At 43.1% G+C, this 16204-nt stretch overlaps 1 protein-coding gene across 1 annotated transcript; it reads left to right on the forward strand.

Annotated features, from left to right (window-relative positions):
• Positions 1-205: 205 nt before the first annotated feature.
• Positions 206-15605, forward strand: LOC103534553 (transmembrane 4 L6 family member 1). The gene is made up of 6 exons (XM_008500529.2): positions 206-291; positions 3197-3379; positions 6822-6887; positions 12043-12188; positions 12879-13065; positions 13563-15605. The coding sequence occupies exons 2-6, from the start codon at positions 3209-3211 to the stop codon at positions 13581-13583; spliced, it is 591 nt and encodes a 196-aa protein (XP_008498751.2). The 5' UTR covers positions 206-291; positions 3197-3208; the 3' UTR covers positions 13584-15605.
• Positions 15606-16204: the final 599 nt, after the last annotated feature.

Raw genomic sequence — 16204 nt, forward strand, 5'->3', positions numbered from 1 at the left:
TAGTAAAAAGGTCTCCACTGCTCCAGTCTGTCTGCCCTGGGGGAACAAGGCATTGACCACTGGAACACTGCCTTCAAAGAATCAATGAGGCCGGGTGACGTGCCAGCCTCGTGCTGGCCAACCAGGGGTAACTTGGGATGCTTCCTCATGCTCCAGACAGAAACAGCTATTTGTTTAATAGAGGCCATCACTCAAAAACCTTGCTGTGCTCTGGGAGAGGGGAGCCAGAAAGCCTGAAACCAGCTGTGGGGAGCTCTGGAGCCTGGAAGCCATCTTAGCCCTGTGTAGAAGGTAAGCAAAGGTATTTAAATGTTTTCCTTAACATTAGGAGGCAAATTTTTCTAAAACCCTAGCTAAAAATTAGAAGCTTGCTCTAGCCACCTTGCTTAATGAAGCTGTAAAAGTGCTTTTATTTGCTGAATTACTAAAGTGTTTTGAGTGCTTCTGGAAACCCAGCGTGTTTTCCTAAGCTGTAATAACATGATCAGGTCCTCTAATGTACACAGGTAGCAAAGTGACACTGGTTTTGGTGGTAGAGGCTCTCACTAGGTCTGGTGATTGATGTTTGGGTAAAGTTCTCCTTGCAGTCTGAAGTGGTATTGAGAGAGGTCAGAGGGAATGGGCTGGAAACCTTTGCTCTTCCAGCCAAAGCAGCATTGTGTTGCTTCACACTGGGCAAGAACCAGGCCCTCCAGCTATATACAAAAGATACAGAGAGAATTTATAACTCACCTACAAGACTCGGCTTTTATAGAAGGAGGCCAGGCTGTGTCTGTGCTTGTTCACTTTTTTCTGTAGAAGGGAAGTGGGTGAGGTTGGGAAAACACATAGAAAGGCAAAACTGGAATGAAACAGAAAAGCAGATGGGTGAAAGGCAGTGTGGGAAAAAAAAACAGCAAATGTATTGAGTATTTCAGAAAAAGATGGACGAAATATCCAATATTCTTTCCATCTCCCTCCACTCCCTCCCTGATTCATCTTTCATTTGAACATTTTCAAGCTGCTTAGATTTTTAACTCTTTGAGCTGGATTTTTTTCCAGAAGTTTGTGTTATGTCCTGCCCAATTTTGAGCACTGTATAAACAACAGGTAATGACTACAAACCAAGATACATCTCTGTTAAGCATGTTCCCTTCTAGAATAATTTACTGTCAGTTAACTTGTTTTAAAGCTGGGTTAGAAAGCATAGCATGGTTGTAAAGTGCTCAGAAGAAAAGGCGAGTAAGCACAGTGCTCTTATTAAGCTTGCAGCAGCAGAGAACAATACTAAAGAAATGCAAACTCAGAAGAAGTCTCCAGCAGGCCCAGTATCTCACCACAACATACAGAATCCCGTAAAGTCTTCCTGTTTTCCCTCTCAGTTACAAGGCTCCGAGGATATTGGTTTGTCTTCATGCCTTACCTCACCTCTTCCCTGTCCCTGCTCTCTCAGCAAGGCTGGGTGCCTCTGCCCATCTTTGGCTTTCTCAGATATCTTCATGATGTCTTTCACCTGGGCTTTCTTCACTGGGGGACACAACCTTGAGTGATTTCTGTACTCCCAGTCCACTTAATTCCTTCTCAACACCAGCTTCTGCCACAAAACTTCCAGAATTAGCCGACACCCATGGCTGAGCTGGGGGACATTTCACTGCCCAGAGAGTTGGTCATTCCCACACATTTCCAGGACCACGTTTCCTGCAGGAGTGTGGGGTGAAACTCTACATCTTCAGATCAGCTTCCTTCTCTCACATTTTATAGCTTGCTCATGGGACACCAAAGCCATCTTTGTCACAAACTGTCAGCTTTCCCCAAGGGCAGAAACCCAGGGAGTGGAATTTTGTGTATTTACACATCTGAAAGCCTTAAGGTGGAGTTGCAATAAAATGTCAATCAGTCTGTGCCCTAAAATTAATGACAGTGTGAAAGTTCAATAATCCCTGCCCCTGTAGTCTGTAATTTCCAACTTGAAACAGGGAAATATCTGTGGATCCATTTCTGCACTGATCAGGCTTTTCCCTTCGGCTGCAGAGCACAGCCTGGGTGCTGTATGAGCTGAGGTTGTTCACTTTGTTGAAGAGTGATGTGATAGCAGCCTACAACAAACTTGGAAGGGAGTGACAGAGGTGATGGAGCAGTGGGAGAGAATATAATGAGCAGTAACGTCCACATCTACAGTTTGGGACATTCAGCTTGGGCATGAGGAAAGACTTTTTTACCAAGAGATTGGGGCAACCCTGCAATATGTGACCCAGAGAAGTGGTGGTAGCTCCATCCTTTGGGGATTTCAGAGCTCACAGTAAGCAAATGTTGGTGGTATTCCTGCTTGCAGCAGGAGGTTGGACTGGAGATATGCAGAGATCCCTTTCAACCAGTGCTTCATTTCTGTAGATTCTTTGATTTTGAAAGATGATTATTTGGTTTTAAAAGAAGAACATCACTACTGTGTTTTGCACTTTATGGGAGATCTCTGACAATGATGTGGAATAACGTTGTGACTTGCCCTTAGCAAATAGCCACAGTTCTTCCAGTTTTTCAGATATTTTAGGACAGGTGCCAAACACCCTTGTAACACAGTTTCATCTACCCTTATCTGTAGAATAACCATTGCACAGGAAACAGTAATGAAAGTTTTTCCAGTTCTTGCTGACAGCTTATTTTGGATAAAATAGAGAAAAACCATCTGGTAAGGGCCCTGGTGAGGCTTGCCCTGTTGCCCAAGCAAGGCAGGGTTAAACTTTCTATGGCATTCCCAGCAATAATTTCCTGCTCTTCTAGACCCTTAGTGCAGATTTCAAATCAGCTTCCCAAGACACTCGTCCCAGTCAGCCTGGTGCATCCACATCCTTGTCCACCTAACATGAAGTCTCACAACAAGGATATTAATTGGTGCAGCTATGGCTTTGTTAGTAGTGTTCTCAATGGGCAGAATATTGTCCATTAACAACTAAAATGAAACTCTCTGCTCATTTCATACCAACACATGTTTAATTCTGGCAATCTTAAATAAATTCAATGGAATGTGACAGTTTTTTATAATTCAATTTTAAATAAAGACTCGAAGGCAACAGGCTCTGTAGAACAGGATTATCTGTGTGATTCTTAACAGGAACATTTCTTTCTTCAAAACTGATTCTTCTTCCACTGAAGAAGAAAACTGCTGAAATCCCATGCTCCCTGTACTGCAATAACCCAAACCTCCTATGTCTTTCCTCAGGAGAGAGCTGCCATGTGCACAGGGAGGTGTTCAAAGTGCATTGGGATCACCCTCTTCCCTCTGGCAGCATGTGCCATCGTCTCCAACATCCTCCTGTACTTCCCCAATGGACAGGTTCTGCAGATCAATGAGATAACTGACCTGGTCTGGTTTTTCCATGGCATTCTGGGAGCTGGGATACTGGTAAGAAAGAAATGTTGCTAACATTTCTTATTAATTTTGTTTTAAATTAGTGGCTAAGAACACCTCTGTTAACAAAAAAAAAGACAAATTTGTTTTGCATGAACATGTGAGCAGCTTAATTGGGAAGTTGCTATGGGACTGAGAAACTACATTTGATACTGAATTCCCTAATCTCAAGAGTACAAGGCATTCCTGAAATAGCTACCAGACTCCAAGTCAGGAAGAAGCAATAGGACTGACTTCTTCAGAGAAGGGTGACAAGGTTGTTCATCTTCCAGGAGCCAAAGCAAAGCTGAAGTCCTAAGCTCAGCTGGAGGTGGTGAGTTTTCACTATTGTCTTCACCTCCTCTATCTGATTTATCGTCACATAATTAAAAAAAAAAAAAACAAAACCCAAAAAACCCCACAACACATTAATGGCAAACCTGGAACACGTTTCAGTAGGTGTTTGCTAGAAATCCAGCCAATCCAGCAAATGCCTTCTATCCCAAATGCTGCCTGCATTCCCACACACCCACCTACTGCCTCGTGGGTTTGATCTGGTGTAATTTTCTATAGCCAGTTCTCCATCCTACCATTCAGAAAAGATTCCTTTTATGTGAAAGCCCATAACTAAAAGGGAACATGTTTGGGAACACTGATCTTACCACTACACTGCAAAGTCTGCTCTCTTTATGCTCTTCCAATTATCCACCCAAGTGCAGGTAAAAAGCTAAGAGAATAACATGCATACATTTACTGGATGTTCTACAGCCCATGCAGATTGTAGACTGGCACAGAGCTACAAAGAAAGAAAATAAAAGAAAGGGGAAAAAAAAAGTTTGTTTAAGAATAATTAACTTATAAAAAAGCAAATTTCATTCAGTCAGGCTATGATGCAGCTACCACCTAAGTCACGTATGTCTATGGAGAAGCTACAATGAGTGTGGTTCAGACTCCTATTTCCCAAAGCAGAAGCATGGTATAAGATCATTCAATAACCTGTTCTCCACCAGCAGTTTGCCTTCCTCTTCTTCTAGCTTCCACTTGGGCCTATTACTCATGCTGAGTTTGAATCTAAGCATGAGTTTGTGTAAGGAAACCTAAAGGAAGGGGAACTACACGAGAGACCTATGGAAAACCATGGGAAGCCCAGGAGTCACTGGCATTCAATGAAAGGGAAGGCAGATGTTAGGCATGAAAGCATCACAGGCTCATTGAGAACATTCATTCTTTCCAGGCTTCCACAGAGGCTCCCCTGTGCCCAGCACTGCACACATGAAACCAAAAGCAGCAAGTGGGAGGGAAGGAAAAATTTGCATTTACCTTCAAAACACAGCATTAAGAGTAATTATTGATCCACAAACTATGCTGTTGAGTGTACTTGTTTTTCAGAAAGCAGCATAACAAATGCCCACAGGTGAAGAGAAAGGGAAATGAAGCATTACCATCAGTCCCATTTTCCAGGTGCTGGAAGCATGGCAAAATGAGGACTGACTTTTGGACCTCCTAGGGAGCTACGCAAGGTACAGAATGGCCCATGACAGCAGCCTGGTCCAGCCTGTACAGTGAGGACAGGCCAGACTGCAACATGTTTCTCCGTGCACTCAGCTTCTTCCCAAAGGAAATTCAGGAAATCAGGTTGCCCAAATTGGAGAATCTCCCTGTAAGCAGGACATTGCCTCCACAGCCAGGGCTGTGAGAGAAACTTCATAGTAGCCTGGCCTGGTTCTGTGAGCCAGAAAACCTGCCTATCCCTCAGAACTTCACCTCCAGACCAACACCCAGCTCCTAAGAGCACTCCTTGGCTGAGCAGCCTGTCCCACCCTCCTCCTCTGCTGCTTCTCTAATGATGATTTATATGATGTAAAAAATTCTCCATTTCCTTATTTCAAAAGTTCAGGGTGTAAAGAGGGAACGACTGGCTCCATGTGTCACAGTAATGTTTTGCCTGACACAAAGCTTGTGTGCAACACCAGGAAATGCCTGACTGAGCCATGGGTTTCACACAGCCCTCGATTTACTGACAACAGCCAAATCTAGCAAATTCTCATTCTTCTGTCAAAAGGCAGGTGTTTATAACCAGGAATGGAAAAAGAAAAAAAAAAAAAAGCTGCCAAGCAAACCCTTCATCCTGAGCCAGGCTAATAAATGACACAAAGGTGTTTACAGCTTAGATGGGAAACCTCCAAAGAAGAAAAACAGCCCTGGAGGAAAGGGAGTGCTGGTTTGATGGGTAGAGGTATTGGCTCTCCTTCTGAGTGCCAGACAGTGGCATGCTGGGGCTGAGGCTGCCTTAGGGACCTGCAGTGATTGTTTAAGAGCTGACTTCTTTCCAGGAAGAGGAAGGTCTTCTTAACTTCAGTGCTCTACATCTGCAGGCCTCCAGCTGTGGTCCAGCAACTGCTGTTGGTACTGGAGCCTGCCTCTGGGCTGTGCATAATAGGCAACAGGGAGCAAATCCTTTGAAAAATATTTAGGGGGCTGCAGATCTAAGCAGGTTTCATAACACTGTCCAACACATTCTGATAGAGATACTCACACTACACATACAAATGTTTTGGGCTTCACTCACCCTGGGTTCCTGCTCTTCCTGCCCTACATGGCACAGTATCTCTCCAATATACAGTCAGGGGCTGCTTTTATAGCTATTTTTGTTCCTTTGTTTGGGGGTTCTTCTTCTTTCATCAGCTTTATGGGGACCATTTCCTACTTTCTCAAATGCTCATTTTCTGGCATTGTACTTTGAGATGCTTGCACAAGCAGAGGAGGGCATAGGCAAGGCAGCAGAGTGCTCTGGCTGCACAGCTGGACCCACAAGTTTTCTTACCCTCTAGCTACCAAACCTAATGCATTTTTCCTATCTCCAGAGTGCCTGTATAAGGTGGCATTATATCCTGAGACATGGGTGGTTACTGACTTCATTGTATCAGTACAGCTCCACCTGATAATGACCATAGAGAAAGCTGATGTGAACTGAGAGTTCCCTGTTGAGTGAAGTACATTTTGTAAGTTTTCCAGCAGCTTAGCACAAAGAACCAAAGTCAGGTGTGTTTCAGGAAGTTTAAGGCTGATTTCCCAATTATAATCCAGACCAGGATGCTTAGATTTAAAGTGACACAATTCTTACTCCCATGACACATCTTTTCCCAGCAGAAATTCCATTTTCTTGAAACTGGCATATTTGTTCCTGAAAAAAAATGATCTGCTGTAAAAAAGCAGTCTAGCTTCAGCAGTCAGAATGACTGTACCAGAAACTTGCCAGCCAGCTCTAGCTGCGATGCTGTGCTTCTTCCTGAGCTACTCTTCAGCAAGCACCAACACCTAAGCAGGTGTAACTCACAGAGGAAAGGCAGAAGCCAGACTGCATTTGAGGAACATGACTCCTCAGGTCCTAGACTTTAAGAAACTTCCCAGCAGAAGCACTGCACACCAATTCACCTTGTGTTTTTTTTTAAAACAGGTTATTTTGCCAGCATCCATGATGCTGGGAGCAGGCGGAGCAGGATGTTGCGCTAACAGATGTGGGGTAAGTGGATATTTAAGTGCTGAAACGGCACCATAGGGTTTGCACAATAGCCCTTAAATGGTTGTTCAGCAGGTGGAAATGTACAATGACAAACCATCCACCAGCAACAGCCATGTCAGGAAAATGCAGAAGAAGAGCTTGATCTACAGCGTCCCTGGGCTCAGCTCAGCAAGCTCAGCTAGCCAACAAGAATGTTGTGACATTGCAGACACTGATATGAGGGAAATCCTACTCTGCCACATCAGTCAGGGCAGAGAAGGGCAAAACGACTTTACTTAAACCCCCATGAGGCAAAGCATGGCTCCAGCTTCCTCCTGCTGAGGCAATCCTAAAGGCTGAGATGGCTGCCTGTTCTATCTGCACCCACCAGGCCGTTTCCCTTATATCCTCTTCCATGGCAGGTTGATTTTCCACAGTTTCCTGCCTGTTTATCAGAATAGTGGAAGATACATTCTCTATTTTACAGGCCCATGCCAAAAGCCTGAGCTGCTGCTGCTGGCAACAAGAAGCCAGCACTGCTTCCTGGGGGCTGGTCCACGAGGAAGACTTTGACTCCATAGTATGGATTTGCCTGACTGTTATACACACAAAAGGTGCAAGTGCAATTTGGGCTCTTAGTTATCCTGAGAAAGGCCAGAGAGATTTTTTTCCATTTTTAATTAAGAATATTATAAAGCAGCATGCTACATAGGCATCTCCATTGAGCCTCAAGCTCTGGGCACACATTTCCATGTGGTTAGCATTAGTAGCAAAAATAAACTAAGTTAGAAATGTTTGGGTGTTTTTTAGTCTGCATCCTTCCCAGAAGCAGTGTGGAATAAGAGATTCCATACAACACAGCACGTCTCTGCTGTACTCTTCCATAAATTTTTTAGTTTGATCCACAAGAAGATGTTTTACATAACTCAATTCATTATTCATAATACCAAACTAATTCTTCATTGGGATGTCAGCCAGTGCATCCCAAGGGACATGTCATTGCATTGATTTTACCAAATGTCACACACATAGTAAGGAGAATCTGCTAATGATGGCCAGTTGCAGAGCTGGACCAGGAGGCTAAGCACCCTGAACCCAGTGCCTGAGCCAGTCGCTTCTCCTGTTTTTTGGGGATGTACAAAGTGGTGGTGAAAAACAGCTGCATCCCACACTCTGCTGAACATCCTAAGTCATGAGAAATCAGCTCAACTGGGCTCAGTTCATGCAGCATCTCAGGTGTCCCTTCTCCAGCCTTAATCTCAGAACTTAATATTACAGAGGCAAGAATGAAATTTCCCCAGAATGTCTGGGTTCATTCCTCCAGCCCACCTGTGCAGGTGGTCACACTGCAGAGCACCCATGCCCATCCACTCCCCTCCACCACCCCTTCTCTGTCTGAGCCATTCCTTGAAGAAGCACATGGATGCCAGGTGGCCCATTGGCACCTTCCCATCACTCATCAGTTACCTACAGACTGTTCCTCCTTTTCCTTATTTGCTGTCATAGCAGAATACAGGACATATTGTCCAGACAGCAGTTTGATCATGTGCTATTTGATTAGGAGCTGATGGCCAGGTGATGAAGTTGCTCAAACCAAACTAGAGAAGAGGCTTAGAGAGGACAGTATATCTTTGAAAATTATGTCTTCTGAGACTGTGGGATTTACCCACCCCTTTATGTGTGAGGAACAGCTCTACAAGTTTATGGTTTAGACAGAATGTGGCTCAATGTAGAGACAAGACAAGACATGACCAAAGAGTTAGTGGCTATAAAAGACATTAAAAATAACTGTAACTACTGGAACAGCACCTGAGGAAGAGCAAATTGCAAGCATACAAAAAGAGGTGAGTCCTTCAGGGAGATGTGAAGGCCCATGATGTTCTTCTTCAGCAGAAGAAAACTCACAGAAGCTTTGCTCTGGGTAGAGTGGGAAGAAATGCACAGACACCCAGAGCAGGGTTGCTCAGGAACCCTGACCTTATGGGCTGTGTGCCCAGGGCAGGGTGTGATGTGAGTCAGCAGGAGCTGGAGAGCAGAGGAGCCCTGGGACTGGTTCAAATGTGAATTATGGCAGCAACTTCCCAAGAGTCAGAACACCTCGTGAGGAGGGGCTGAGTGAACCTGACATGGGGTCCCCAGCTCTCAATGCCTTGTCCACCAACTTCAATCTACTGGCAGAGAAATAGCCCACAGTGAAGGCTGAGAAGGCTCTATCCAAAGACTACTTTGTCTGCTTTAGGACGTTTGGTATGAAATTACAATTTACACTGCATATTCAGCATTGCTTGGCATAGGAAAAAAAAGAAGGCTAAAGAATTAATACTGATCAGAATTATTATTCAATCAGAGCATAACAATTTTCCTCAGCAAAGGGGCTCTGTCCTGTTATATTTTGTGCAATCCCTGGTTTAGTAGTTTCAGACTTTATCCCTGCCTTTACACACTGATCAAATATCAATGACAGTAATAATAATTACTAACTTTCTCATCTTTTTTTCATTTTATTAAATTTTTCCAGTTCACAATTATGTGCTGCATTGAGTAAGTTTTTTCATTAACCCATTTTAAATTGTTGCCTAGAAACATAATAGACTCCTTGCACTATGGAGTAATGATTTTGGAAAGTAACAGACTTAGAAAGCTTCCATGTCTTCAGCCTAACATGCACACATCTGAAAGTATGCCCTGCTTTGGCACAATGAGGATAAAAGGCTTCCAGCACGTAGTTTATGTCACTGCATAAGCAAAAATACTCCAGTATTTCTCTCTAAGCCTTCCTTACTGGTTACCAGTAGAACAAGAATAACCATAGCAGGTTTCCAGACCAACAAACCTAGGTAAGCAAAGATGTTTGGATTACCAGATAGTATATTAAGTCCAGAAACATTGCATCAAGAGAAAGACATAAAGAAATAAATATGTGTGAAACAAGAACCAGGGCAATAAAGAGCAGCACAAGCTGGGAAAAAGGGAACCAGATAACTTCATGAAAGCAGTTGATGTAAATACCCGAAGAATGAATGTTAAAAGTCAATATTGTCTCACCAGAGACAATCCAGTTGTGTGAAGGATAAAGCAGGGAAAACATCAAAATAAAATCAGTAAAAATGATCAGTAAAATACTTGCAAGAGGCAGACAACAGGCCAACACCATGAGAAACTAATACCAACAACTCAAGCATCCCAGATTAGATCTCTTGTGATAACTGAAGACACAAATGATGAAATACAAAACTTCAAAAACAAGTGATAAACCAAGATGGTACAGCTGGGGAAACACTGAAAGGTTGAGATGATAGTTAATTAAATTCTTCCATTTCCACAGAATAGCAAAATACCATTTGACTTTTGCTGTCATGATTGCCTTTGGGATGCCAATGCTGCAATACTCTGCTAAAATTAATTCTTAGTATAATGAGTAAATGAGAAGTAAATGAGAAAATAGGTGGGGAGAAGTGGCCAGTGTAGGTAGGAGTTCCAGACAGGGTACCAGTCACTCACCTTCTCTGAGAGGCATGACTGATGATCTTACTATGAGAGACAGTGCATCAGCTACAACCCAGCACTGCCATGGTCTGGGACAATATATTAAATTACCTGCAATTTGCTGACAATTAAAAAAGCAACTCAGCCAACATGCAGATAAAGACAAAGAGTGTCCAGCTTTGCAAAAAAAAAAAAAAAAAAGATGAGCTATTAATCAGCTCTGATGAAATAAATCTCCTGAGAAATCCCAGCAACTTCTAACTCAAGGATTGCTTTAGAGGCAAAAGGACCCACAAAATGAGTCAGTTCACACATTGGCAGCATGCAGTGTTGTACAGAAAGCAGTAATGCAATCAGCTGCCAAGATGGCAGTTGCATTCACCAGCCTGAACACATTTGGATAGTTAAGAGTTTTCAAGACTATGTCACAAATCTGCAAGGTGGATGGTGGATATTTCCATGTGACTCTGTAGTGCATCACTCTGGGGAGCAGCTGGCATTAGGAGAAGGTTTCTACCTTCTTTGTGGGCTATTAGGTTTCATTGGTATTGGTGGGCAACAGGCAAATGTTGCCCGAGGTATTTGGCTTCAACCCCAAGTCATGAATGGAAGAGTTTCCCACGTTCTTCCCGAGTGGTGCCTCTGCCCTGACTCCAAGGCAGTCTTGCTGCTTTGCCCCCAGCCCAGATCTGCCAGTTTCCTCCAGAATTTCCCTATCCCTTTTCCTCCTATAGGAAAATACCCCAAAACAAAGTAAAAGTAACGTTTCTGTGGGAGTGGCCAATGTAAAACCTGCAGGTGCAATACAGATAATTGGGGGTCACTGCTGGTCCTTCCCACATGCAGCACATTTAGATTTCTCAACATGAGCAATGGTAACCACGTCATACCATTGCAAAATGAAGGAAAGCAGCAATAAGAAAGGCTCTTTTGCATTCCCCATCAATTCCAAAAAACTATTCATGTGTCTTCTGTGGCTTTCACACCTGGTTCAGTACCTGCATGCTGGTTTATGTTGGTACAAGGCCTAAGAAAAATGCTCTTCATAAAGAGATGCAAATGCTAAGGCACATGATGTGGACTACATCAAGCCAGTACTGGCTTTGTATTTGCTTCCTGAAAGAAGACCCACCAGATATTTGTATAATTGATGGGTTGTGTAAAAAAGCACACTCTGGCCTTACCCACTTTCAGAAGAAAAACAAATAAAGTCTGAAATCCTTTAACATAACTAGATGCACTACCCACAAAAAATCACCTGTTTTTTGTTTCCACAAATATCATACTATTATCATGAGTTTCAGCAAAGAGTAAGAAACACATAGAGATCTGGAGCAAGACTCATTTCAGTAGTGTCCAGCAAGAGGACAGGGGCTTGGGGGCACAAACTGGAACGCAGGAAGTTCAATTCAAGCATGAGAAAAAACTTTTTTACTGTGAAGGAGACAAAGCACTGGAACAGGTTGCCCAGCGAGGCTGTGGAGTCTCCTCTGCAGATATTCCAAACCCATCTGGATTCAGTCCTGTGTAAGGTGATTGGGGAAATCCTGCTTTAGTAGTGGTGTTGGACTACAGGATCATCTAGAGGTCCCTTTCAGCTCCAGTGATTCTGTCATTCTGATTTCCTTCCCATTCAGTGTAAGCTTTCCTGACTCTGAGCATTCAATGACAAAGGTCTTTTCCACTTCAGATGCTGCTCTCAGTGGTCCTGTCTGTGCTGGGATTTGCTGGAGGAGTTTATTGTGCAGTCATCTCCTCTCTGGGGCTGATTTGGGGCCCTCTGTGCAATATGGGTGATGGAGAATACCTCTACCCTTTCAGGAATGACACTCTGGAGTGAGTATCACTTAAAGGCTTTTCCAGCTTTGCTTTCCCTAATCCCACACAGAGACATCTTCTTACAGAAAATTTGAATTTTTCCAAAGTGAAAGGACAGTCCTCCTAGTCTACAAATAAACTCACATTTCTCTAAGTAGCATGCTCCAGCTTGTCATCTCTTCAGCCAAGGATCATATCTGGGCAAACTGCCTGAGTTTCTTCTTTTGTCCTTGTCAGCAGCCCCTTGTACAGGTTGCACCCCTCTTTCAAAAGGCTGCTGAACTGTGGCTTCCACCAGAGTAAGAAGGGAGTGTTTAATAACCATGCCACATAAATCTGTTAAATCATCATGAATTGGGTCTACCCTACCTTCTGAAATGCAAAGCAAAAATATTTTCTATCTCTTTGAAGTTAACCTTGGCAACTACATTGTTCAATACAGAGATGATGGGCAGACTGGACTGAGCTACCACAGTGGGACTGGAGAATATGGAGACACATTTTAAACTAGTAGGAACCTTTTCCCTCTAAATCTTAGTGCTGCTATAAACCAGAAGAGAATTCTGAATAGAATCACCAGTTTTTATCAACTATAATAGAACCTGAGACTCACTTAACATTGTACAATCAAATTCAGAAAATGTAACACTGAAAACATTCACAGATTTTTATTTTCTAATATATTACCAATCATTTTCTCTATCACAGAGAAAATTATTTGTTCAACCAGACAACATGGGTCATTTGCAAAGAACCTGAAAACATCATTCTTTGGAACACTGTTCTTTTCTCTATTCTCCTGGCCATCGGTGTGGTTGAAGCTATTCTCTGCTTTATTCAAGTCATCAATGGACTCACTGGCTTCATATGTGGCACGTGTATGAGGAAAAGAAAGGTTGGTATCCAGTAAAAGATACCAGAGTGCTTCACGTTCTTACCACTTTTATTTTTCAGGCTCTGAAAAATAATCATGATCAGAGAAACCTGCCCAGCTCCTAGGTGAGCAACTCTGAGGAGCTGAGGCAGTGTGGGGGCTTTTGCACCTGTATCTTCCTCATGTTGTAGTTAGGGAAAACTCCCTCCCCAAGGGTTTCAAAAGAGTGGAGCAGTGTGATCTATTGACCTGCCCAGCTGCATGGCTGTCTTCCTATTCAAGAAGCCTTTTTGATAAAGTGTAATGACCCCCAACATCTGTGAGAGAGATGACAAGTAGAGATGTTTGTCATTGATCAACAGGAGCAAAAATGTCATTTTACAAAATGGAAGAAAACCTCTTTCAAGTTTCATTTGTCACCACTGCTTCCTTTTCACTGTATATTTTCATTGCACATTGTGCATTGTCTGATAACCCCTGGAATATTATTTAACCATCTTTCATTCATTGTCTTTCAGGCAAATATTTCTGGAATGTGACTGACCTACAAGGAATGCCAGGAGGAAACTTGAGCAGCAAATTCAGGATAGTGCAATGTGCTGTATTTATGGGAAAAGGACCAAGAAAATGTTCTGAAATGTCATGGGGCAAAATGAATTTTTTATAAAGAAGTCAGAGTGGGAATGGGCTAGATCTTTTAGATCTGAGACTCCAAATTTTTCTCTCTCTAAAAACACCTGCTACACCTCAGGTACTGGCAAAACCACTAACCTGCCAGGTCTTGACTGCTGGACTAGTGCATAAAACACAGCAGCCCCCAGATCAAAGTTCAACACTTGCCCACTTGTGTATATAGGAGCCTGAGCCATTGTTAATGTACATATTTATCAGCTGCACAAAGCAGGTGGTCTCAGGCTGGATGTAAATAACCTCCCTTCCCCCCAAGCCCCTCCGAGCTCACCTCTCTTTTCCTATAACTTCCTAACTGGGCACTCCCAGATTTAAGTTAGGATGAGCAGAAAATATCTTGAGCAGTGCTTGTGACACCACAGAGGTAATTCAAGCACTGACACCACAAAGGCAACTCCAGCACACAGTTTCCAGCCTCCTTCAGCCCATTTGGTAGCATCTGTGCTCATTTGGTAGCATGCTGTCATGTTTGACAAAGTCCAGTGCAATTCTACACCAGCTCTTCAGGAGCACCTGAGAGATGCTGTAGCCCTGGAGGGGCATTAGGGTCAATGCAGACAGTAGGGTTTGGAGCAAGAGTTTTGTCTGGATTAACAAAAATGAAAAAGCTCAGCACCAAGTTTTCCCTCATGGGACTGTACATGAGTCTCAGTTATTTCCACAGAGGTCTGGAGAGCTCTTCTAGACTAGATGACACAGATAAAGCAGTTAACTGGCAAAGATTAAGTCAATTATGTGCAGCCGATTAACAAGTAAGATATATGATCCAAAAGACAACAAATTGCATCAGTCTTAGTGTTACAGCAGCAGTAATTACATCCAGGAATTGTGTAATTCCTCATCATCACTCAAGATCAAGCCCTTGATGCTAAAGTCCATGACTGGCACATTTCAGAAACCTCATCATTTCAGTGACTTCCTCAAAGGTTAATTCCTGGACATGCCACTGGCTTCTCTGTGTCAGTCAAACTATAAGAGAATTTTTATCCACCTTTAACACACACATGCAGTTATGAAAATGAGAATGTACTTAAGCACTTGGAGTCAATTTTTTCAAAATTTTCTCAGTTAAAAGTTGTTTATACTTCTGCATTGCAGCACTAAGGCAAGTTACTGGAACTTAGTTACTGCAGACATACACAGCTCTTTGTGCTGTTCTCTAATGCAACACAAAAAATGCTTTGTATAGGTGTTCCCTTTATACAAACTGTGGAAGAAAATGTCAGTTTTGCTAAGATGAGGCCACACGTACACTGCCTTGGCACATAATTTCACCGCTTCAAGAGGGAAATTTTACGTATAAAACTTAAAAGATTACTCTGTTAAAAACAATAAAAAATAAATTAAAAAAAAATTATTAGGTGCATCCAAACCTTCCAGGGGTTTTAAAAGCTCATCTTCATTTTTGGCAGTAAAACCTGGACAGTGCTACCATATAAAGCAAACACTTAAATAAAGCCAAGCAAGTCAACCAGGAAAAGCGTCAAGGAGACAGCAAGAAGTAATACATAAAACATAGCCTGGGAGAGATTCCTTCCTCAGAAGAGGGGCTCTGTGAGCTCCTAACAGTCCCTAAATATCAGCACTGCCCTCAACCTTCGTTTTTACCTCCCTGCTTCTCATGTCTATGATAAAGCCAGCCTGAGCCCTGCCAGCACCAGGAGAGGGCCCAGTACCCCCTGGCAGCACTAATTCCAGCAGAGAGATAGATGTAAAGGCACTGCACTGCTGCCACCTCCTTGTTCCAAGCTGTCCTGTCCTAGGGATGTTTAGTGTCACATCTGTGTGCTTATGGGGACACCCTCTGACCTGTCAAATGTGCCATCACTGGCCTCACTGATATATGTAAATATTAAATAATGTTCTGAAGCTATTTCCTGGCTTGATTTCTGTGATCTTAAGGACTTGTGACTTCAAACTAGCACACAAACTAACTCTACTCAGAAAGTAGAGTTAAATTAATCTTGTCTAACTTGAACCACTGAAAAGGAGTCTTTTCTGAGGGAGGCAGCAAGCCACACAGCCCATGGAGAGAGGCAAATTCCACCAGCCCATGCTGAAAGAGGCACCTAAAGCAGGAGGGAGGAAATGCCTCCCCAACAAGATTCACGTGACCACCCTAGACAGGAGCATCCAATGCCACTTGAAGTGCAGCAAAGCATCCTGCTCAGCCTCCAGATGCCACTCCAGGTGTCAAGGGTCACCCACATCTCCTGTGTCACACCTGAGAGCCACTTCCAGATCTCAATAGACCCAAGTACCTCAGCTGGAGCTAGAAATACAGAGGTGCCTGTGACCAAAGCAAACACACAAGGATGATAAAAATCAGTTACACCAGGTTACCTAAATGTGGCTAAAGTTCAGTGAAATAATTCAGCCAATTCACCCTGTACACGTGTCAAAGCCTGATCCCTCAAAAGTGCCATCAGAGCCTTACCGGGGAGCTGGCTGGCATGTTGCAACAGGGGCA

The sequence above is a fragment of the Calypte anna genome, chromosome 1 (genome assembly GCF_003957555.1).
Source record: "Calypte anna isolate BGI_N300 chromosome 1, bCalAnn1_v1.p, whole genome shotgun sequence".
Taxonomy (NCBI): domain Eukaryota; kingdom Metazoa; phylum Chordata; class Aves; order Apodiformes; family Trochilidae; genus Calypte; species Calypte anna.